This window comes from Convolutriloba macropyga, chromosome 15 (genome assembly GCF_964194025.1).
Source record: "Convolutriloba macropyga chromosome 15, txConMacr16.3, whole genome shotgun sequence".
Lineage (NCBI taxonomy): Eukaryota > Metazoa > Xenacoelomorpha > Acoela > Convolutidae > Convolutriloba > Convolutriloba macropyga.
Window position 1 is genome coordinate 6,853,300 of NC_134482.1, and position 24,596 is coordinate 6,877,895.

A 24,596-nucleotide genomic window follows, 5' to 3' on the forward strand; every position below is an offset into this window, starting at 1 on the left:
AGCAATTAAAGTAATCAGATGAGCTGAAAGGTGACATTGTGTTGGAAGCAGTTTTCTTCTGAAACCAAAAGTCTATTCTGTAAAAACTTTGCAAACAGTCAAACAAAGTGCCAAGGGTGTGAGCGAACATGTGATAAAGACACTTCATCTCGATAAATTCAATAATATGCTCAAATCAAAATCACCATTGAGAAAACTAGTAACGTCAATAACTAGTGACACACACTCAACATAACAGAGTCTAACAAAATTGCTTTGAGTGCATTTGATGATAAACGTTATTATCTGAGTGATGGCATTTGCTAAAATGCTTATGGATACTGCAAAATTAATCAAAAACAGAAAAAAAATCCGCAAAGAACTCTAAAATCCTATATTGAGAAGAATGAAGGTGAAAACATTGGAGATTTAGCTGAACAACTGGACAGTGAGATTGAAGAAACATATTCACCACCTGATCCTGGGTTCTGGAAAACTTCTCAAATTGAGTCCGACGATTAAGAAACACCTGATTTTGATGCAACTCGCGAGAAAAAGCCGTTCTCAAGATGTCCATATTTCGATTTCGAAGCAGAAGAAAAGCCGCCTGCAAAGAAGCAAAGCTTGTCCAGCAAGCGTTAAATATTGATGATGCTACCCAAAACCAACCCGGTTGAGAGTCTCAAGAAGTATTGACGAGGAGATACAAAAACCTGCGACTGCTCCGAGCAGGAGCTTCTTGTGACACTAACAGCTTTAATAGGGGATAGCTGCCCAACTCAACCCCAGTTGGGAGTCTCAAGAAGTATTGACGAGGAGACACAAAAACCTGCGACTGTTCGGCACAGGAGCTTCTTGTAACAATGACAGCTTTAATAGGGGATAGCTGACCAAGTCCAACCGGGTTGGGAGCCTCAAGAGGTATTGACAAGGAAAAACAAGACCTGCGACTGCTCCGCGCAGGAGTTTCTTGCGACAATAGCAGCTCTGATAGGGGGATTACAATGACTTCTTCTTCTAGGCGAGCATTTCTATTTTAATATCCAGATGTCCAGACAACACAGATAGATGTTGCTTACGGAGAGGCAGTTTTAAACGGGTATACTTATAAAACTCAAAACAGCGACTTAAAACAGAATGTTGTGTCATAAATTTTTATTCGATGTTTGTTAAAAATAATTTTTTTGTTCATAACCTTACTTCCTTAATTCAATATCCTTTGTACTCGTCTCTTACAAATAATAAGAAATTAAGAAGTTCCAATGCGTCCTTCAATAAAAAATATGAAAGTTTTCTTTCCTCTGTTTCTTGAAATAATTGAGATGATAACCGTTGAGCCACAGAGTTTGAACTAATATAACTTAGAAACGAGGGAATTAAACTTGAGTGCTTCAATTTGGAGTGACGGTAAGTCTGTTACATATTCAGGCATCAATCCTAACATACAGGGATTAATTGCCAAGAACTTTTCATCGAAAAATCGCGCATGATCGCGCATGATCAAACATGTTTGGTTAAAATCCGCCAAAAAGTGGCCTAGGGTGTATGGGTTTGTTACTACACTCTCTCACACACAGACACACAGACACACACACACACACACACACATATATATATATATATATATATATATATATATACATATATATATATATATATATATATATATATATATATATATATATATATAAATATTTTCAATATATATGGTAGTGAAACAGTATTTGTATGCTTTACTGTGTGATTTTTCGTATTGTTTGAGTATGGTTTGTGGTTGGGCTTGCGTGCGTATATTCGTTCTAGCAATGAATCTTCTTCATGACCTAGAATAATCTTCTCGGTCTCAAGAAAATAAAGACGTCAATAATTCAAATTCAATCAGCAAAGTCTAGGGTTTATTTTTTTCTGTATTTTTATCAATCAAGTCACGGAAAATCTTTTAATTAAGTCAGCCACAGATATTATAGTTACTCATATCACATTTTACGGATCTTATGATATTATGGAGCCATATAATTAATTGTTTTCAGTAAAGCAGATACACCTTGATTGTAGCAATATTCATCATTTCTTTCTCCAACTGTACTAATCATCCTTGCAGTAAACTGTCGCATAATCTACATGAACAATAAAAGGAGAGTTAGCAAAAGGACTCTTTGCAGGAATTCTGGTGCCAGCTTTAGCGCAACTCCATGCTCGTGTAATCTGTCGTTTTGTGAGCTGTCATCGAAGACCAAGTTCATGTAGTCATAGCCTTCATTAGGCCAATAGTCGATGTCTCCGTAATCGTACTCGTTGCTGGCCTGAAAAAGCGCACTGATGTATTGATTGAAAAAGGACTAGTGGTGGTTTCTTGTCTTATTACGGTCATATTGTAACTTTATTAAAATAACCGAATACTCCAGCTAATTTCCTGCTCTCAAACGACGGACGTTTAAATTGTTTGTATTTTCATGCAAACATTCACAAAAAGTGCCTCTTTGGCCCTGCGAAATTGATTTTCTTAGATGTCTAATTGAATACTTCGGATCTCTTCATTTGCTTTTTCTGAAAGAATGAAAAAATATTAAGAACTTCGAGATATATTGACCACTCTAAGAACTCTTGGGAAGCTTTAACTACAAATTCTTGGGAAAGTTTATATACAAATCGGATTAATAACGATTCATGCATTCACAACGAATTGCTTCATGTAAAAAAATTTTATTAACAACTATATCGATTTCAAACAACGAAGGGGTATTTATAATCAATTTGACTTTATTTTCTGGCACATTTATGCAAGTGTTAATTTTTTGAAGGGGGATTTAGGTACTGGAATATAAAGGGAAATTTAGCAAACTCCCCAGACAAACTTTCCCGCGGACTTCTTAAATTTGTTGCTGCGAAAGCATTGAAAATTAAGTTATAAAATCAGACCTTTCACAGCCAAGTTTTGTACGAAAATTACGTAAAAATTAAACTTATCATCGCTTTATCAAGTTACCTCCTACCTAACAAAATTTAACAGAAAACATCAGTAATCGTTATATGTCTAACAAAAGACCATAGCCTGACAATCAAACTATTTGTCAATTGTCACAAGTATTACTGCTGATCAGATTAAAAGCTAAAGCATATTAATTACCAACAGCAAAATTTTACATTTTTTTAATGTATGATTTCCAATTTCTTATGTAAAATGAAGCGAAAACCAGTTTCTTTATGGTACTTTCACATTGGATCTTAGACTCAATGATAGAAGTTATCAGATCTTTGTGTTTGAAAAGTTGGTACAATGATAATGAATTGAGGATAATGCTAATGATTTTGAGAGTAAGTAAAGCAACAACACAACAATATTTTTGTGAATTTTTTTGTAATGGCTAAGCTGTAATGTTGTGAGAAACAAACAATTTTTTGTAAGATTATCTAAAAATGAATCTTGAAAATGAACCTTTATTCGAATTGGGTTTGTACATTTGTACATAGTAATTTAGGCGATTGTTCAAATGTTTCTAATTACAAACCCTCAGAAACTTATAGTCTCTAATATTTTCCAATCAAAAATCTAACATTTTTTGTCAGTAGCTGTTGGTGAACTGATCTACTGTAAAAATTGGTTTTGCCTCTCTTTTTGAACATTCTTTTTATTTCTTTGAACTTGGTTTGCATTGAACTGGTTGTATATCTATCAGATTCCTAGACATAAAAAAACAATTTAGCTTAGGAAGTGTGCCCGCCTCATTTATTGGGGCAAGTATTCGTTAGTTGTCAATCTCCTATAGAGTAGTTTGCCTGTATCCTGTTTGCCCTTCTCCTAGATAGGAAAGCTGATCATGAAGATTACTGGTAAATCTGCATGCATCGGCGAGCTTGTCCACGTAACAACACTTCTGCTTCCCTTAATTGCCTGAGTCCTGAGTCTGCTGCGATTTTTCAACTTGCTGCTAACGTAAAACTTGAGTAATTGTTCTACAACTTTTCAAAATATCATAGCTTGGCAATCAAAGTATTTTTCTTCGTCAAATGTATTACCGCTGATCAGATCATATTCTAAAGCATTGAATACCACTTGCAAAATTTTTCTTGTTTTTTTTAAGTTTGAGCTTTAATTCCTTATGTAAAATGAAGAAAAAAACCAGTTTCCTTGATTCATATTCTCACATTGAATCGTCGACTGAAGGCAGGAATTTGCGAGACCATTTTGTTCTAAAAAACAGGTACTGTGATAATAAAAAAGTCAATTTTGGATAATGAGTGTAATTCAAAGATAATTCTATGAGAATAATTAATATTGACCGAAGAAAAAAGGTTGAGAAAAAAGGAAAATTTTGTAAAATTCTTCTAGAATGATTCTTAATAAGAATCTTCATTCGAATAGGGTTTAGCCTGTGCTAACTTCTGATAAAAGAATTTAATTGTTTTTAGGCAGCTGTTAGTGGCCTCATCTACTGTTGAAATTGGTTCTGTCTCTCTTTTTAACTTTGCTTCATTTTATTTCAACTTGAATTTCGTTTAGCTGGTTGTCTTTCTATCAGATTCCTAGAGTTCATGAAAAATTTTATCAAATGAAGTACGCCCTCCCTGTTTAATAGGGCAATTTTTTTCAAATCACCTATGGGATAGTTTGCCTGGATAATGTTGCCGTTTATTTCTAGACAAGACAAGTGAGATAAAAAAAACAAATTGACGGCCAAAGTCGCATAACATTAGTTGACAAAGTTGCGTTCCGACCCATTATTATTTTTACAAATTAATAGAAAATTTGCGGTATAGGTAATTAACCTATAGTCATTTGTTTTCATCGACGTAACAAAGGTTAGACTAGAACACTAAAAGTACTCAAAAAATTATGTGCAATTGCACATAAGTTTCCGACCCTAATTCTTAATTTTGTGGCATAATGATCTAGCAAATGAGGAACAGATAGAAGACCCCAAAACTTAAATGAGTTCTCATTTAGAAAAATTGGTGCAGGAACACAAAGATAGTTCCCAAAGCAAGTATTTCAGTGGAGTAAAAAATCACGCAAAAGATTGATGAGATCTACCATTTTTTATAAAAACCAATCAAGACGAACAGTAAAACCAAACAACAAGAAACTATAATTACATCCAAACATTTGTCCACTTTTGAAAACTTAATATCAAAGTTAAAATAGCGTCGGATCAGTCTGAAACTGAACAAAATAAATTGTAATTCACTAGAAAAGATACGGGACCAGTCCATAACAAGGCTCGGTAACATTTAGACAAAAGTACTAAAAACATTAAAGTGGAATTAAGTTTCTTATACTTATTAAAAACAACTAACTTTTTAGGTAATAAAAACCATTAGAAATTAACTGAAAACATTCCACAGGTTTTTGATTAACTAAGTTGTTTCTATGGGAGGGCATTAGGACCTGTCACTATTCATTTTTCATGCGGTTGTCAAAAACAAACTAAGGCAGCAAACAAAAGTTCAATTAAAACTTGCCCAGAAACGTTGTCGAAGCCGTGAAGCCATATTTTGCCCAATTTTTTGTTCAGTTGCACTTTCTTCGAACATTATTGAGACTAGCTAGCAGGTAGACAAAATAGAAAAAGCGTAAAATTCTTTAATAGTTTTGTATTTTTAGAAAAAAAACTCTAAAGTCTTGAAAACCATTGGCGTCTACAAAAAGGTAGTCAAATATGACAAAAGTCAAAAATAATTTATTTCCCTTGTGAAAAACCTGTAAGCCGGTAAAGTCATTACGAATTCTTTATAAACACTAGATTTTGTTACACCAAGGCCTCGTGACAATTTCCATGGACACCAATAATATCATATATGGACTTTAATTAACGAGACTAGGTAACAAATAAACAACAAAAAAACAAGCAAAATTGAAAGGCCTTTTATTAATAGAGTTGAAGCGATGGCGGCTATTATTGGGGACATCATGGTTTTTTTTAAATTCAAAGTATTTGAATTGTATGGGTGCGCTATGTTTTTCTTAAGATCTGTTCACACATTTTTCAATGACTTTGATCTTCCAAAACGAGATAATTAGGTAAAGCCCAGCAGGCATTCAGTTTCATTAGAGGCACAAAATGAGTTTTAGTAGTCCATCAAGTGCTTTGAGTGGTGCAGCTGCTGGGATGGCCTTAATTTAAAGTTAAAATGTCATTTTTAAAACTTTTGGGCCCAAAATGTTGCGTTTTTTGTAATTTTTTGTTTTTTTTTTGTTTGATTAGTCTTAGTTTGAAGTTTTTAAAAATTGATGAAAGCCTTTTTTGAGACTAAAGTACTTGTTATGACCATTTTATGAGGTATATGTTTTGGTACCAAACATAAACACGCAAAATGATACAAATTTTTAATTTTTTTTCAAAAGTTTTTTGAAATTTTTTGCCATTTTTTGAGTTTTTTAGCTTCAGGGGCCACGGAATCTCCTTTACGGTTTGATTATAGAGTACTGCATAGTTTCTATTAACAATGGATTAGTTTACAACAATTTAATGTCTCAAAAATTAGCACTTTTTGATAAAATCTGCAATTTTTTCCCAGTTTTTGTCAATTTTTGATATTTGTCCATTCTCAAGTACCTGAAAATGTTTTCCCAGGTCTGGAAAAAACTAGTGCATGGTTGTTAGTGTCAATGGATTTGTTTTCAAAAGTTCAATTTTCCAATTTTTGAAATTTTTCGATATTAGTTGAATTTTTTTTCAAGTTTTTTCGAAACAATTGTCTTGTATTCAGTTATTCTTGCCTCACTAGCCAGGTAACCTCATCCTGGGTTTGATAGTAAGTTTACTTGCTCTTGAACGAAGTTCATAGCAATTTTTGTAAACATGTTGTTCTTTTTTTGGCAAATTTTTTGAGTGAACATTTTGCGCTTTTCTTCTAAAGTATAAATTGACTTCTCAAGTGATTTTTCACGCTTTGGTTCTTCAAATTTGAGTGATCTCTAGTGATCTCACTCCAAATTAAAGCTTGTTGCTAAAATGAATTGGTTGCAGCAGATGAAAAATAAGTGTCTGATGGCCCAGTGGATACAGTTTTTGATTATAGATCGGGAGGTCAATGGATGGAACCCCAGCATGGTTGAATAATTTTTTAACCACCTGTCGTTCGAGTGCAATTTTTTCGAGAATAGTCGGTTTATGTTATAAAATAGTTGCTAGCTGGCAATTCAATGGTTTTCAACATTGCAATAGAATAATTTTTTATTTTTTGTAATTTGATATTTTTTCTAAAAATTAATGCCTATCGATCGTTGAGCCAATGAGTTTTTTAGGGCTTGGAATTGGGTTACTGTATAGCCTCTAGAGACACAGAGAAAATTTTCAAGATATTAATAGCCCAATTTTCAGCAACATCTTACTAAAATATGAAATGGATATCATTTTTTTAAAAAGGTTTTGGTCATTTTCGAGTTAATCGATCTTCAAGGGCCAATAAATTTTTTTTCAGGTCAGGCAGATATAAAACTGGACCAATTTCAAACAAAATTTGGTCTTCAACATACATTTGAAATATGTTTATTTAAAGGGATCAAATATTGCCTAATAGAGTAAAAGCTTCAAGAATTTTAGCAATGAGTTTATTTTTGTTTAGTTTGTTTAATGCTTTCAGTTTCTCAATTTTTTGAGATAATATTGTTTGTCTTTTGGCTGGAATTGTTCAATTGATCTGCTGGTCAGGTAATTTACTTCTTATTTTCCTTCAATTCTTTGAATTTAATTGTAATTCATTACTTGTCCTGCTATATATTAAATTAAATTCAAATAGTCAACAACAATTTCTTGTCTTAAAAAAAAAAAAATCTATAACACTATTCTTCAAAGTTTTAACAATTTTTAGCAAAATTGACAGAAATTTGGGCAGAAATTCCTAAAAAGGTGAATAAAAATTGGTCTAATATTCACACAATTGAAACTCCGATAAATCGCTCTAAGAAAAAATTTCTCCAAACATTTTTTAGTTCCATATTCTACGGTCGACGTTTTTATTGATACTTCTCACAACTCTCAACGATGAATTTCTCACAACTCTCAACTTTCGATCGGTCAAAATTGACATAACAAAAAAGACACATTTGAGTATATAGTTCCTCAAGAGCGGTCGGAACAATAATGATGCTAACACTCGATGGTGGTCGAGTTGGAGGGATGGCAGGATAGTGACGACAAATGGTCCTCTCGCTCAGATCATCCGGTCCATCCCGAACCCTGACACAAATTGCGCAGTTCTTCCTCGCAAGTTCATCTCCATCTGCTTGACAGTCATTGTTAGCGCAGAAAACATTACAATTGCTAGAATTCGAAGAACTTGTCAAAATATCTTTCTGCTGGTCATTGAGTGTTTGGTTATTCAAAGATTTGATCCCATAAATCACATCAAATGAGTATTGCCTTGCGTTATGTACATCTACTTGTAGCAATAAGTCTTTTGCGCCACTTTGACTCAAAAAATATTCTGGTAAAGAAGCTTGAGAGGTATTATCAAAGGCCACAACCTCGAGATTTTGGCAGTCTTTCAAGAAATCTTTAGGAATAATTTCAGTCTTGCTTGAATGAGCGTTTTTCAATGTAACATTTTCAATAAAGAGACACCCGTCGATTGATACAATCTCATCAAATTCACCTTCAAAAACTAAGTTTACAATATGTCTGCACATCTGACTCCAGGATTCAGATGTTGCATAATCAGTCAGGAGAGAAGACATAAGATTCGAAACAATGAGGCGCTTTGGCTGGAAGACATCTGTTTCAATTAGATCAAGAGCTTTCGTTCGTAATTCTAGTGTTTCCAATTTAATGGACGTGTTCTTATGTATCTGTAATCTGGGATTGTTCTCGAAAACGAGGTGTCTGAACTTAGCGCCCTCAAAGCCTTCTACTGTATTCAATTCTGTGTCTTTAATTATCATCATAACTGAAGTATCTGGCTTGTTTTTGAGAAGTGGCTTCAGAATGGCTACACGGTAATTAACATTGACTATTTCTAGGAAACCATTTGAATTTGAGGGACAATTGGTTAACGTTGCAACATCTTTATTCACAGAGCATTGACAAGATCCACAACCATTGGTTGACCTCTTTTGCCTTTCGTTGTTGACTACTTCAGCAAGGTCGTTCGCTTCATTTTCTGGAGTATTTTTACCCAAAGCAGACTGACGTTGTTTCTGTTTCAGCAACTCAATCAGAGAGGAAATTGTGGTCTGAAATATCAGCAGAACATTACGATTTCCACGACAAGAAGGCTTTGCATCGTCCGAATTGATTGATGAGAGATATTTACGAAACTGCCCATGATATATCGGCGTATCCTTTAGTATCTCGGTATAGCCATGAAAATTACAAAAGCTATGCATTACAATAATTAACATTACCTGCTCCAACTTTATACCAGTCAGCACATCATCAGTTGTAAGAGTACGCGTCTCCTTGTCACGACTGCCAGTACTGGACCCGGAACTCTGTTTCACCCTCTTGGACCGAGACTGCTTCTTAGGTACATTGATGATCTCAATAGGGGTGAATCCAGGTCGCGGTTTCATCGAAAAGGAAAACCGATTAACGCGACGCGGTGAAAAACAGCGGAAAAAATCAACGACCAACGCGAAAATCTAAAATTGTAAGCAGAATTTCAATTCAAAGCACTGACTTTTTTATCACCGCAACCACGAATAATCTTTCAAAGAATATGATTATCGTTTAACGTTGAAACCTGGAGTCCTCTCTCTCATTCTCTCAAAACTTCTGCGCTTCATCTCTACCTTTCATCCAGCGCAAATATTTTGCCACGAATGGCATTCAATTTTGCGTAGAGGATTTAATGCGGTGAACATTCAACTATTTTAAGGGTGAATTATTTTTCGTACGCAAATTCGGTAGCACTGATTTTCTTCATCCCTGAAGAGGTGAAAACTATCACCACCATTCAATGCATTTACAACATTTTTTTGGTAAACTGGATCAATAAATTGTAGAGACAATGAACAGCTGCGATGTCAAGTGGTGCTTTCCCGATCTGAATGGTAAGTCAAGATCAGTACTAGCCCAGTCGAAATGCAAGACTACATACTTATATCAATATTGTGCACGTCTAAAAACAAGCTTGCAAGTCTGACAATTAAGTCATTGCCAAGACTTGGATTACACTTGCAAGTTAATTCCCAAGTCGCAACTAACTTTTCAAAAATGTCGAAATTTTTTTGTAACGAAATTTTCATTTTTGAGGTTAATTTTCCGCCACTTTCCTGGTGTACTGAGATTGATACCAAACTGGTCAGAAATGATACCAAACAGTAGTGTGAGACCTCATGAGATCACAATGGGTAATTTTATTTAGTTATGGGCTATTTTCAGCAGTTTTTCAGCCGTATCAGCCCATTTCAGCCCAGATTTCACAAAATTCTGCAATTTTACAACTTCAATTTTTTTGAAACCTCATTTTTGAACCGTGGAAAGATTGTGAAACGTGCTGTTACAGTCCCTGTTCTCACCCGCGAACAAACTGTTCAAGTACAATAGCGGACTCCATTGGAAAGGTGGATCATCGGTTCACATATACTGTGGATTGCAATTTACGCTATTCCTAAATTTAATTGTTATTCAAATACTCTATTTTAACTCAATAATAATATTAAGTAAAAACTATACTACCACAATTTATGGATAGAGACTGGAAACAAAACCAATGGAAATATGCTGAATCTTTAGATTGAAAAAATTCCATTCACTTCTACAGCTAAAAAAGCTCGAAAATAGAAAAAGAAAGCAGAAAATTTGAAAAAGAGGAAAACGTATTTTAAAAATTTTAATTTAAGGTTTTGTATGCCCCTATAGATCAGAAACTGCAAGAAAATTGAAAATTGCTCGAATCCTTGATCAGATTATCTTCAAAACCTTCACAATGTCTGTAGATTCTGTCCAGCATATCATCGTCAAGCTACAAAATTTTCACTGGACTTAAAGATCAATAAACTTAAAGCACATTGAAAAATTTGAAAAGATTTGAAAAAAAAAAATTGAAAATTTTTATTGAGATGTAGATAAAATTCGTGACACTATAATCTGGAAAACCCTTTCCTTGTCCTAGAAATAATCCAGATTCCCTGAGAGCCAAGAAAATGTTATTTCAATAGCCTTTCAACAAAAAAAACTTGACAAATAGCGAAAAAACGTTAAACCATTTTGTGTGCAAAAATATGACAAAATGACAATCTTATTCTAAACTGAGACATTTCTAGCAAATTCAACACTTAGGAAAGACTACTAAAACAGATAAGCGTTTCAACAAAACTTGATGCACACTTGACTTTACCTGTTTATACCCTTTTCTCAAAATCATGGTAAACTGATTGAAAAAAAAATCATAGAAAGAACAGTCTTGATACACAATTCAAGAAATGAACAAACTGAAACAACACAATCAACTTTTATACAAGATTAATCTCCGACAAATAAAATCATATACAAAGGCGTCCACCAAAGTGAAAAGAACACCACCAATAATTATAAACAGATTTATTTAATTCCCGTTCCATGCAAATTAGGCTATCGAGGCTAGTATGTCCAACAACGTCAACTGCGAAAGATATTTACATAAAGGGAGTTCAGAGTGTTAAAACACTTTGCTGAAAACCACAGAGACAAGGCAAAATGGCAGAAAAAACATTTGGCATGAAGCTGTTTTATGATGTCATTGAAGTTAAGAGGCATCAAAGTCATTGAAATGAATAACTCAAAATTTGAACTCACTATGTCTATCGAATTATCCATTAAAAAAGAAAGTTTGAATTTTTATGAAAAAAAATTGGGGACGGAGTAACAAAAGTAGCAGCAAATGAATGAAAACAATAAAACTTTAAAAACTTTTGAAGTTAATTGATGTCAAAGTCAATAAAACTTTTAGTGAAAACCTCAAAAGGAGCTCAATTCAATTTTTTCCTGGTAAAGGAACAAATAAGACCAAGTTCTTTTATTGGCGCAGACACTCTGATCCAATTGGAGGACAGACCCGCGACTTCCAGAATAACAACCGGACATGGTAGCTAATACGCTCTAAAAAGTTTGATACTGAGCTGCTCGCAAGCAAAAGCAACAAACTTAGACTCATAAAATGCGCGACGCTGAATGAAGAGCATGCTACAATAATAGCGATTAAATTTAAAACAAATAAATTGATATAAAAAACAAGAAGACTCCCCTGATTCTGTGTGGTTCACGGAACTTTCCAGTTTTCTCATTTGATGGAATAGAAAGAATACAAGCCAGTTAAGTATACAATGCAAACATTCCATCAAAAAAAAACAGATGTCATTTTTTGGTGTGATTGAAGGTTTTTATTTTACAGTTACACTTCATCTGATTGATATCTTTGATATCTTTCAGCTGATACCCCCTGACCCCAAGAGTAGTATGTTTTTTTGGGTCCTTTTAATTCACTGAAAACTATGGACGACTCAGAGTTAGCTGTATTTCATGTTTTGTGTTTTTCACAGGAACTTCATAATGGTCAGAGTCAGTAAATATGAGTATCGTAGACGTGATATTCTTTGAAAAAATTAAAAACAAAAAGTTAAAATTTTGCAAAATTTAACACTTAAGAACTTTAGTTATTTCAATCTGTCATTAATCAAACTTTTTGCAGATTGGTTGTTTTTTAATTAAGTAACAAAAAATAACAATGCCGACTTTAAATAAAGCCAAACTGATGTAATTTTTATCCTTTCATGATGAGGGGAGTCAGCGGGAAAAAAGATTAATGACAGAAAATTGTCAATAATACTAAATTAAACCAATTTAATATATTTGATAAATAACTGAATGCAGATTATTTATCAAATATATTTTTTAAAATTTTTTAAGTCTGAATTTAATAAGGTACACAAATTGTTGAATACTAACAAAAACTAACTGTCTGACGATAAAGGCAGTCCCATTTATATCAATTTTTTGCTGAGCTTCGTCCGTTTGAAAGCATGGTATTTAGAAAAAAGGAAAAAAAATCATCCGGTAATGGGGAAAAAAGATCAGCCAAATTTTTAAAAGAAAAAAATCTTTTAAATGAATAAAAGATCTTGAGTAGGCCCGAAAAAATAAAAAAAAAAACACAGCTATTAAACTTGTAGACAAAAATTCAGCAAACTCCAAAAACCATTCTTCTGGATTTCCGGATGATCCTTCCTAATTTATTTAAACAGAGAAAAAAAGCTTCACAATTCAGATAAACCTGAAGATCTATTACAATAATTTCTTTAGAGCTATGCTGGTGTCACGTTGATGATTAGCATATCTAATGACTAAATGACTGAGCCTTGTTCCCTAAGAGAATACACGGGGAAAATTTGTTTTAGGAGACATTCACCCAGAAAGAATTAATTTAGTTCTTCAAAGGAGTTAAAACATGAAATAGATCAAGGAGGCTTCAGAAAAAGCTTTAGATTGAATTATTATTCAGACGATGATATAGAGGCGTTTTCAACGGAAAAATAATCCACCATTATCAACAATCAAATTATCCAATGAAACTTATTTCCCACAAGTGGCAAAACTACAGGAGTTTTGAGTTAGGAGTATTTAAAAAAAATCACACACTTCTTCGAACAAACAAGTATGAGAATCATACGAAACGTTAGATAGAAAAATAGTTTAAAATTTTCTTTAAAAAGAATCTCGAATTTCTTTCTGTCTATGAGATTCGAACTAAAAAGCAATCGAAAGAAGACTGAACGCTCTATGTTTGATTTGATCAAGAATTCGTTTATCAAAACAACCAAATCAGTTTTCAACTGTGCCACGACACAACATTAAATTAGGGACCAAAAGAACTGAACAAAAAGCAGAGCGTTGAAAAAGAAAATTTCGTTTATTTAAAACACGGTGATTAAAAAATTGAAAACCAAAAAAAACTTGCAGTATTGCGTTTAGGAAACAACGATTTGCGTTGGTCACACATTAATAGCAGTTATAACTGAATCACTAAAAACGCTAGTCAAAATATGGCACGTGATCAAATTTTCTTGCAAAAAACTGATTACTCTCTCCTTTCGAGTGTTACATTTGACACCCGAAGTCTCCATACCATTTGACATTTGTACAACAAAGCAGATTTTTGACCAAGAAACAACGCATGAACCTCACCATCGGGGAAATTGTGATCAATTTTTTTTCAAAATGCTCTTTTTTCAGTTTTTGTTTGAAACATCGGGGCTACACCAAATAAGCATGGAGCAGATAATGGTGAACATCAGTTTATTTTTCTAATTGGACCAATATATTTCTCATTTTCCCAAATTTTTTTAATTGTCTTAGGTGTTAAGTGATCAAGATTAGTTAATTTCATACTTGTCAATTTTTTTCTTAGAAAATCATGAACTACTCACCTATTAATACTATATCAAATATATTTTGTCTTCCTGTCAAAAACAAAAAACAATTTTACGACACATAATTGATCAATGATTAAATACTTTTAGAAATTGGTCAAATCAGCCTATTAGTTCTGAAAATTTGTCTAAGTAAAAAACAACTTGAGAAAGATAATATAATTGATGCACTGAAATACACGCAAAAAAGTTGTTATTTAGCAGAACTTAATCAAAATATAGGCTATTTGATCATGAAACGTTCAATGTCTTTTTTCGCACTTCTGATGCATTTAAGTTTGTGACAGAAACCACTAAAGGAAGCTAACTCAACGACTGTTCCGCAGACACTCTGATCCAATTGAAGCACAGACTAGCGACTTCCAGAACAACAACCGGACATGGTAGCTAATATGCTTTAAAAAGTTTGATACTGAGCTGCTCACAAGCAAAAGCAACAAACTTAGTCTCATAAATTGCGCGACGCTGAATGAAGAGCATGCTACAATAATAGCGATTAAAATTAAAACAAATAAATTGATATAAAATACAAGAGGACTCCCCTGATTCTGTGTGGTTCACGGAACTTTCCAGTAGAAAGAATACAAGCCAGTTAAGTATACAATGCAAACATTCCGGCAAAAAAAACAGATATCATTTTTTGGTGTGATTGAAGGTTCTTATTTTACAGTTACAATTCATCTGATTGATATCTTTCAACTGATACCCCCTGACCCCAAGAGTAGTATGATTTTTGGGTCCTTTTAATTCACTGAAAACTATGGACGGCTCAGAGTTAGCTGTATTTCATGTTTTGTGTTTTTCAAAGGAAGTTCATAATGGTCAGAGTCAGTAAATATGGGTATCCTAGACGTGATATTCTTAGGGCAACCTCATGGTTCTTTACATTACATATAGAAAAATCTGCCGCAGCATTATATTTACCTCTTGTATTATGTGAAGTAACTTGAGAAGGATTCAAATGAGGCGCTGAGATTTTGATTCAAAAATTCAACTTTGATGTACACTAAAGCCAATTGAAAAACAGAGCGTTGAAAAAGAAAGTTTCGTTTAATTAACACATGGTGATTAAAAAATTGAAATCCAAAAAAAACTTGCAGTATTGCGTTTAGGAAACAACGATTTGCGTTGGTCACACATTAATAGCAGTTATAACTGAATCACTAAAAACGCTAGTCAAAATATGGCACGTGATCAAATTTTCTTGCAAAAAACTGATTACTCTCTCCTTTCGAGTGTTACATTTGACATCTGAAGTCTCCATACCATTTGACATCTGTACAACAAAACAGATTTTTGACCAAGAAACAACGCATGAACCTCACCATCGGGGAAATTGTGATCAATTTTTTTTTCAAAATGCTTTTTTTTCAGTTTTTGTTTAAAGCATCGGGGCTACACCAAATAAGCATGGAGCAGATAATGGTGAACATCAATTTATTTTTCTAATTGGACCAATATATTTCTCATTTTCCCAAAATTTTTTAATTGTCTTAGGTGTTTAGTGATCAAGATTAGTTAATTTCATACTTGTCAATTTTTTTCTCAGAAAATCATGAACTACTCACCTATTAATACTATATCAAATATATTTTGTCTTCCTGTCAATAACACAAAACATTTTTACGACACACAATTGATCAATGATTAATTACTTTTAGAAGTTGGTCAAATCAGCCTCGTAGTTCTGAAAATTTGTCTAAGTAAAAAACAACTTGAGAAAGATAATATAACTGATGCACTGATATACACGCAAAAAAGTTGTTATTTATCAGAACTTAATCAAAATATAGGCTAATTGATCATGAAACGTTCAATGTCTTTTTTCGCACTTCTGATGCATTTAAGTTTGTGACAGAAACCACTAAAGGAAGCTAACTCAACGACTGTTCCGCAAAAAACGCAGTAACCAATACGTCTCTTGAATCATCTAGAAATCAATTTTTGGAAAATTTTGATCAAATCCTGGACTAAATTCTCGTAAATGTTGCCAAACATAGATTCGCTCTTTGCGCGTTTTCAAATTCAATAAAACGTCGTAATGAAAAACATGAGTCTAGCATAAAGTAGGAACAGTATATGCAAAAAATATTATTATTTAAGAACATTTTTTATATAAAATTGCTTTTAAAAACTAAACTCTATATTTGGTTTAAAAAAAATTATAAAGAAGTTTCAATTGAACACAGCTATCAGCAGAGAATAAAGATAAGGTAAACATTGTCAATTTTAACTTTGAATTCTCGGCTCCGACTACACATAACTATAAAACAGCACAGCTCAGCTCCGGTTAACTTGAATTGAAAACACAATCAAAACTAGATTGGTTATTGACACTGCGTTCGATATCTAAATTTGTCATTGCTTTTCATTTTACTATTCACAGCTTTTTCATAATTGCTTGAAATGGGACTTGAAAAGAACTTCCAACATTTTTGAAGCTAATATTTAATCTTTTGATCAGGCTAGGAAAAAAAGACCTCAACTTTCAAATTCAAGAATTTAATTCTTAATCCAAAAAACACATCCCAAGGGTGTATTGAAGCGTTCTTTTTTTGAACAACAGCAGTTATCAAAAAATGAAGACAACAATAAAATTTTTTCGCAAACATCGCTTTTTTTGTCGTGGATAAGAGTTGAGTGTAACAATCCTATCTCAAATGTGATCTCAGCTGTATAGGTGTTAAGTTTGAGGAATTGGTCAGCAAAGGTTTAATTTGAATAGATTTTTCAAGAAAAGTTTCCATAGGCTCCTTATTGATGATTTGCTCTGGTTCCCAATCGTCCTCTGGGGCTTTCTTTTTCGCTAGTTTGCATTTTTTTCCTTTCTTTAATCATTTTTAAATTTTTTCTGACCTCAAAAACTTTTTTTCATTATACTCAAAGATATTTCTTACCATTATATCACAACTCCTTTTAGCTTTCACTAGGTTTCTCACTGTTTTGATTTTCACAATTTCGCAACTCAACACATTATTGTTAATACGTTATGAGTCTTTAATCTCTAATCTCAATGTTTTCTTACAAATCAAAGAATTTGAACTGCATTGGGGCGCGTCCTTTTTTACAACTCTTTTTTTGGTGGAGCGTCTTTTTTTATCGACAATTTTTTGGAGTATATTTAAAACAGGCCGTAAAACTCAAGTAAAGCAACTATTTGTTTAGATCAAACGACCGAACGAATTGAAGCGCAGAGAGAAGAGATTTTTGTTCAAATCGTTTTCTGAGAGAGAGCAATAAAATTAGGTGTAAAAAAATTTGGCTAATTTTGCTTTGCTATTACTACACTTTTATATCTTTTTGTAATCGTTTTTGTAACCTTTTTCACTTTTACCTAGCTTTTGAGGAATTTTGTGGTTGACATTAGTTCTTTTAGCACTTTTGGTGGTCTTTAACTTTGTTCGATAATCATTTGCTGTTGTTTTTCCTAAAGAAAATTGAAAAAAATTTCGCAAACATTTGCCGATTTTTTTTATCGTTTTTTGTTTTCTTGCCAATGCTTCTGATTTTACGCTTCTTGTTTCAGTATTTCAATGCAAATCTTTTGCTGAGAGCTTTTTTATAGATATTGTTCCTAAGAGTTGACATTGCAAGCCTAGACATTGCTTTTTGTCGCAAAAATTCATTCAAAATTTTTCTCATTTTTTATAATTTTGTTGTTTTTGCTTTTTTAATTGTAGTTTATTGTATCTCCATCGCGTATTGGATGAGTCAAAGATCCGCTAGAATATTTTTAAACTATTTTTGCCGTATCGTTGTTGGGGTGAATCTGTAAAAATAAAAGGCGTTTTGCTCTTTACAAGAACTTACAAATCTCTACGATTTTGCCATCTTCAGATTTTGGTCATCTTTATGTTGAGATTTTGCCTTCTTTACGTTTTTTATTTGTTGTTTGTTGATTTCAGCCAAATATTGGGTTTTTGACTGGTATACCATAATTCGTATTCGCAAATTTTCTCAGAATATTATTGGAGAAGTTGCACTTTGAAGAGAATATATTAGTGCTAATATGGAGAAGTTTTTGTTCGGTTTTGACCATCGTCAACTTTTCCTATCCTCGATTTTTTTTCTTTCTGAAGTCAATTTATGAGTATTATTGTATGTCAATTGATAATATTTAGCAACAAACTACCTTTACTACAGAGTATTTGTCCTTTGTTTTAGGAATAGCAACTAAAAGTAGAACTTCGTCAGATGCTATATCAGCTCTTTTCTGTTTTTCCTGATGTTGATTTAAATTACATAGTTTAAATATGTAAAATGTGCATCAGGTCAGTCAGGATTGTCAATTTTTAAGTCGTTTCTGAAATTCTTCTAGCAATGATTTTTTAATATCTGTTCAACCTTTTCATGAATTTCTAAGTCAAATTGAGTAAAGATTTTTTGGCACGCCAAAAAGGAAGTTAAGCGGGCGAAAAAACGAATAGTTTAACGGCACGCATTTTTTTCACTCTAATGTAAAAGCAGATTGAGGAAATGGTGTTTGGACAAAAATTTGAACTTTTTACTAACAGTTTTCTTCCAGTCAATTCAAAGTCCATTCTTGTTTTCTATTGAGTCAAAAAATGTTTTCGAAATGTTTCCGGACTGGTCCTGCTGTTTTTATTTTTTTTGTTTGTAAAAATAATTCAAATAAATTTTCGAAAAGAAAACTATTTTTTAGACTAAATTTACTCATATTTGAACACTTTTTGAAATGAATTGAAAAACATTTGAAAAACAACAAAGCAGATAACCATATAGATTTATCATTTGCGTTTTTTGAAGAAAAAATTTTTTTTAACAATTATACAATCGGGAAAAGAATAGAAAATTTAAAACTGGCTCATGTCTACAAAATATTCCATTTTCGAATTAATAGCTATTTGACCTCATATCTACCTAAATAATTACATCTTTAAGTCACTACATCTGCTAAATCTGTTACCTAAGGGGAAATATTCAGAATAGACTGACTGATTTTTATTGTTTCTGATTTTTTCTGGAACAATGGAGTTCGTCGGTAATTTTCATGCAAAATTCATTTATGTTCATAATGCTACTAAACGGTATGATTACGATCTTTTTACAACATTTTCTCTGTACAGGCCCTTATTCTTGGAGAATGTTGCATTGGACAATTTTTCAAATTTCAAATGTTGTAAGTTTTTTTACAAATTTTCCTATTTAAACAGTCTTCTTCGTGGAGAATGTGTCATTGCACGAGTGCAAAAATTTATTGAAAATTTTATTTCACCTCTGGTTGAGCCAAATTTATTTAAGGTTTTAACTTAAAATCTCACAACCTTGTCCCATATTGATGACGATTCAGTTCAATAACTAAAATCCACGGAGTTATGATACGAATTTTCACATTTTTCTTCTGGTTTAAAACCGATCACATTCATTTTTTCCCTTGTTTTTGTGTTTCGACCCCACTTGGTTGGGAAAGAACTATATACTCAAATGAGTTTTTTTCAGGTTTTTGGTTTTGGCCGACCAATTCATTTATATTCGAGAATGCTGGTGAGATGTTCTAGCGTAAGCTTTAAAATAAAAAAGCAGTTTCTCTTACTTTTTGGTCAAGGAGTTATTGAGGTTTGGAAATTTTGCGAATATTTGATATTTGAGTGTAATTTTGCTCACATTTAGCGTCATTTTTAGAGTTTATTGTACCAAAACCCTCGATCAAACTTTTTTTAACGTCAAAAAGAAACATTTTTTGCGTTTCTCAAACAGAAGCTGCCATAGAGACTAAATAAGCAGTGACAAACAGTTCTAGTCTCATTGGGAAATTTGCCTTCTGAGATAAATTCGATTTCCATTCGAGAGCTCTTTTTTATTTATTCCCACAGCTTGTCAGTTCTTCACGTGCCATTTAAAGACAGTCTAATTTTGAAAAGCCCCATTTAAGGTGAAGAGGAGCCCAATCAACCTTTAATTTGGTGTCCGCGAATCATCGCTCATGGTTTTTATGACTTCGACAATGAGTTCTTTTTATTTATTTTTTTCTGCCTGTCTTGATTGCATTTTTCTAGTCCTTTTTTGAACTTGCTGATTGAAAAGGAATTGGTTTCTTTAAAAGTTTTCTGTGAAACCACCTGATCATTTGAAGTCATGACTAATGGTTATCAAGATTTTAAGGATATATTTCGACAAAATGAATTAGCCGTTTTTTAACTCAATTCTGCAAAGCTGTTGGTCTGTCCCGCTAATGTCAAGTCCAGTGTGATAAATAGTGAATAAAAAATAATCACGTCGCAGTTTTTATCTTTGAACTATTGCTTTCATGACTTTGACGCAAAGAGTTAATAAAAAACGTTGTGTCTCTTGATGTTTCTTCATAATTGTGGATCTTTTGTGAGAAATTGTACCATTATAACAACATTGAAAGTTCGAAACACTGGAATCGAAAAAACTAATTTAAATATGAAGAAGGTTAACAGAGAAATGCTTATGGTTTTAATGGCTTCCGCACTTTTCTATTAAAGCTTTTGTTTGGCTTTGGTTTCCGCCTGTATTTGTTGGCTCTTTGTAGTCACAGCCTTTCCTCTGATTATTAAATGATCTCATTGGCTTTCAATCATTGTCTTTCAGTTACCAGTTAACGTGTCTAATTCTTTCTGTTGAAAACCAGTGCTTTTAGTAGATCTGGTTTTCCGAGTTCTCTTTGAAGTTTACTTTTTTTTGCATATCAGTTAATTCTTTTGATCGTTTTTAAGTCTCCCTAATTAAATATTAAGAGATCCATTGGTGTTTAAATTAAAATCAGTTTAAAATATACAAAAATTCTTCCATTCAAGACCTTATTTTTTAATGACTTCGACATTTTTCTTTCGTATATTATTAACTATTCCCTGAAACTGATGATTATTGTGCTGCCTTAGAATTTTGCTTTCTATTGAAAGATTTCAATAGCTTCCTTTTGATAGGGTTAACGAACCTATTTAGTGCTATCACTTGATAGCTAATTGTTTGGATAAATTTGAGTTTATCTGCCTTCAAAATTTTTAGACTTTTTTCGAAGTTTTTTTTTGTTTTTCGTGTTGTCTACTTGATAATTAGTCTCATCAATGAGACATTCCATCACCTGCCTGTGATATAATTTCCAACGTGATAAAATTTATTGATTTTATGTTGCAACCGATTTTTATATCTTGGAGACAATGCGTTTCCTCAAAATTTTTTTTCGATGGGTAAATTTTTGTTGACCTCAAAAAAATTTGCAATATTAACAGGTTCCCCTGTTTTTGAAATGCGACTGAAGTGAACGTATACAGTATTACATACAAACAGAAAGAAAAAAAATGAAATAGTAAACAATAGTTTTCAGATAAAAGGCGATGACGTTAATGGCTTCATTTTTTTGTGTTTTCGTAAATTCTTTGTAAATATTAGTGTTTTTTATCACTAGGTATTCTTGCAGTCCTGTTCCATGACATAACCCCACCAAAAACATATTCTTTGAGGACTGATATAAAAATTTGTCCAGAATTTGTCGTCAGAACCTTCCCGTTTTTGTTACTTTTGAAATTAATTGATTTGAAAAAATTCGATGTATCTTTGAACTTTGCCTCTTTTTTCCTGTGTTTTTGTCGGCCAGTTCTCTAGTCCCAATATGTACAGGTCCCATCTATTTTTAATTGAGGAAAAGTGATGCTGTGTAGTTTAGGTTTTGTCTGATGGTGTTTTGATTTTGTTTGATGGTGTTTTGATTTTGTGTAGTTTAGGTTTCGTCTGATGGTGTTTTGGTTTTGATTTGTTGCCATAAATATGTATTTTGTTTTTGTTTATTTTGCCATTTCTAATGTCTTGTAGATTTTTAATGGCAGTTCTCATCAACTCGCAGCATGGCATTACATAATTTATTTGGTGATGTGTGTTTGTAAGAGTTTTTTTACAAACACATCTGCTCGTGTATATCTCTAATCTCGTCATTTGTTAGACAGTTATGTCAAAAATGTGAATGAGCGGGGTCGGAACATTATGTTCAAACGCACAGTATTGAGCCTCCTTCTTGTGGTGTAAAGCCGAATATACTGACGTTTTTTCACGCAATAAACTCAAACACATCGGACAAAAAACGCTGGCTTTGCTCGTTTTCGTCTTGTTCAAACCGACGATATAAACTGTATTATATGTTTAAAATTCATTTCTAGAGAAGTTGAAACTGAAAGTTCTATGGGTTCCACTTGTCCAGTTCTTTGTCAGGAATCCTTATTGTATGAAGAATAAATGAGTCGTTAATAATGAACACGTTCATGAGAAAACTCTATTTCGAAAACAAATTCATGTTATCAATTTGAATTGGAAGTTTCTTTGAGAAAAAGTATAGATTTACAAATATTGTTGAACTAATGAGAAACTTTGTATGTCACAAGAGGGTCATTTGAATGAATCTTTGAATTACTTTTTTATAAGGGGTACATTTAAAGCCATTAAAATCAGTTCACACTATTTTGTTAATAATGTTCTCGTCGTACATAACGTTTACAAATAAAGCAATTGCTGTGGGGATCAGTGGAAAAGTTATCCATTAATTCTAAATGGTTATGCTGGTCTTGTCATTATTCACACTCCCGATCAGAGTAAGAATACTATGCTCAAGGAACAGCATATGGACTAGTGTACTAACGAGCGCATTGGGTCTTGGGATCAAAAGAACCCTTGATGACGGTGCTTGCCCCATGTATTGTTGCAATCTGGTCATATCCTTTGAGTGCGTCATTGTCACTGTTCACTTTCCAACCACTGAACTCAGATTCAGACTTCGAGGACGGCTTTTCAACTGGAGGTCTCCCATCGTTCCCAGACTCTTGGGAGCTTTCTTCCCCTTGAGTCACTATAGTTATCATTATAGAAATAGCTATTCCAACTAGGAATGAATTCATATCTAGCAAAGATGATTTATGAAGAACAAACTGATTTTGAATCGAGTTAGGAGAGAAGATGAGTTTTAGAGTTTTGTTCAAGTTTTTTTGCATAAGTCACTGCCCAGAACAGTACGCGCGAAATGACTTTCTTGAAGATGGTACTCAAAACCTCAAACAAATTCATCTCAAAAGAACGTCAATGAATGTAGAAAAGATGAGTGTTTTGAATTTATATGTAGACCAGTTTTGGAACAGTCATGGTCCAAAACGCGCGAAATGATTCTTTTCTCATGTATGAACCCTGAAACTCCAAAAAAGCTTCGCACTCATTTCGGGCTAAAAAAAGATATATACTGATTGTCAACACGTAATTTCCCCTTCCTTTTCTTTTACCATTTTTTTATGTTTACCGATTCGTAAACGCCGTTTAGCCTGATACTGAGTGAAGACTAACATATTCAATATACTTTTCTAAAATTTAATATACTTTTCCGAAAAATTACTTTCCAAAATTTCCAAAGACTGCCGTATTTAATATACTTTTCCGAAATATACTTTTCCAAAATTTCCAAAGACTGCCATATTTAATATACTTTTCCGAAATATACTTTTCCGAAATTTCCAAAGACTGCCATATTTAATATACTTTTCCAAAATTTAATATACTTTTCCGAAATATACTTTTCCGAAAATTCCAAAGACTGCCATATTTAATATACTTTTCCAATATTTCACGTATACTATAATGTGCTTAATATCAGCAGAGGAAAGTGACCAAGTTTCCAAATATCTCAGATCCCCAAAAATATCTGATATGAAATCAAATCCTTCCTAGAGTGAGTTACAAGAAAACAGATGGGAAATCACTTTCACCATACTAACAGTATCTTTTGTCCCTATATTTAAAGAAGCTGTGCTCAGCAACAATTTTTTTGTCGAACAATCCATTCAAAAGAAATTTCACACATATTTCTTGTTCAAAAAAACATTTTAAATCTTTCCAAGATGTACAAAATTGCAATATATTTGTTTTGGTATCAGAAACAAGATAATAGCAAGATAACCAAAGAAACATTTGTGCTTGAAATGGACAAAAATGTTAGGGTTGCGAAAAGTAGAAAGCATCGTTTAACATGTTTAAAAAACCTTTAAAGCGCGGAAGACATCAAAAATTAACTGTTTTCCTCAAATTTTATCAAAAAATTTAACAATTTTTATCAGAAAAAGTTTGACGAAAAAATATACATTTTGGAAAATAGCTTACAATTTTAACGGCTGAGAAGCCATTTTCTCGCAAAGTTTTTGTCTCTAATTTTCGTTCTTTTGTTGTCCTAAGGTATATTCTTCTCAATCAAAAAGCCTATTTGCTTTTACGGATGTTTAAAAGAAACTATTTACTAATTTCAGTTTGTAGCTAT

General features: G+C 32.8%; 1 protein-coding gene across 2 annotated transcripts; it reads right to left on the bottom strand.

Moving 5' to 3' along the window:
* Window positions 1-1,866: 1,866 nt before the first annotated feature.
* Window positions 1,867-23,234, bottom strand: LOC142354237 (uncharacterized). 2 transcript variants are annotated; one of them, XM_075406491.1, is made up of 3 exons: window positions 22,941-23,234; window positions 8,075-9,151; window positions 1,867-2,282 (listed from the first exon to the last, which is right to left on the bottom strand). In XM_075406491.1, exons 1-3 carry the CDS (start codon window positions 23,031-23,033, stop codon window positions 2,097-2,099), a joined length of 1,356 nt encoding a protein of 451 aa, XP_075262606.1. In that variant the 5' UTR covers window positions 23,034-23,234; the 3' UTR covers window positions 1,867-2,096. The 2 variants fall into 2 exon arrangements, with proteins under 2 accessions (XP_075262606.1, XP_075262605.1); XM_075406490.1 differs by lacking the exon at window positions 22,941-23,234 and adding an exon at window positions 9,323-9,573.
* Window positions 23,235-24,596: the final 1,362 nt, after the last annotated feature.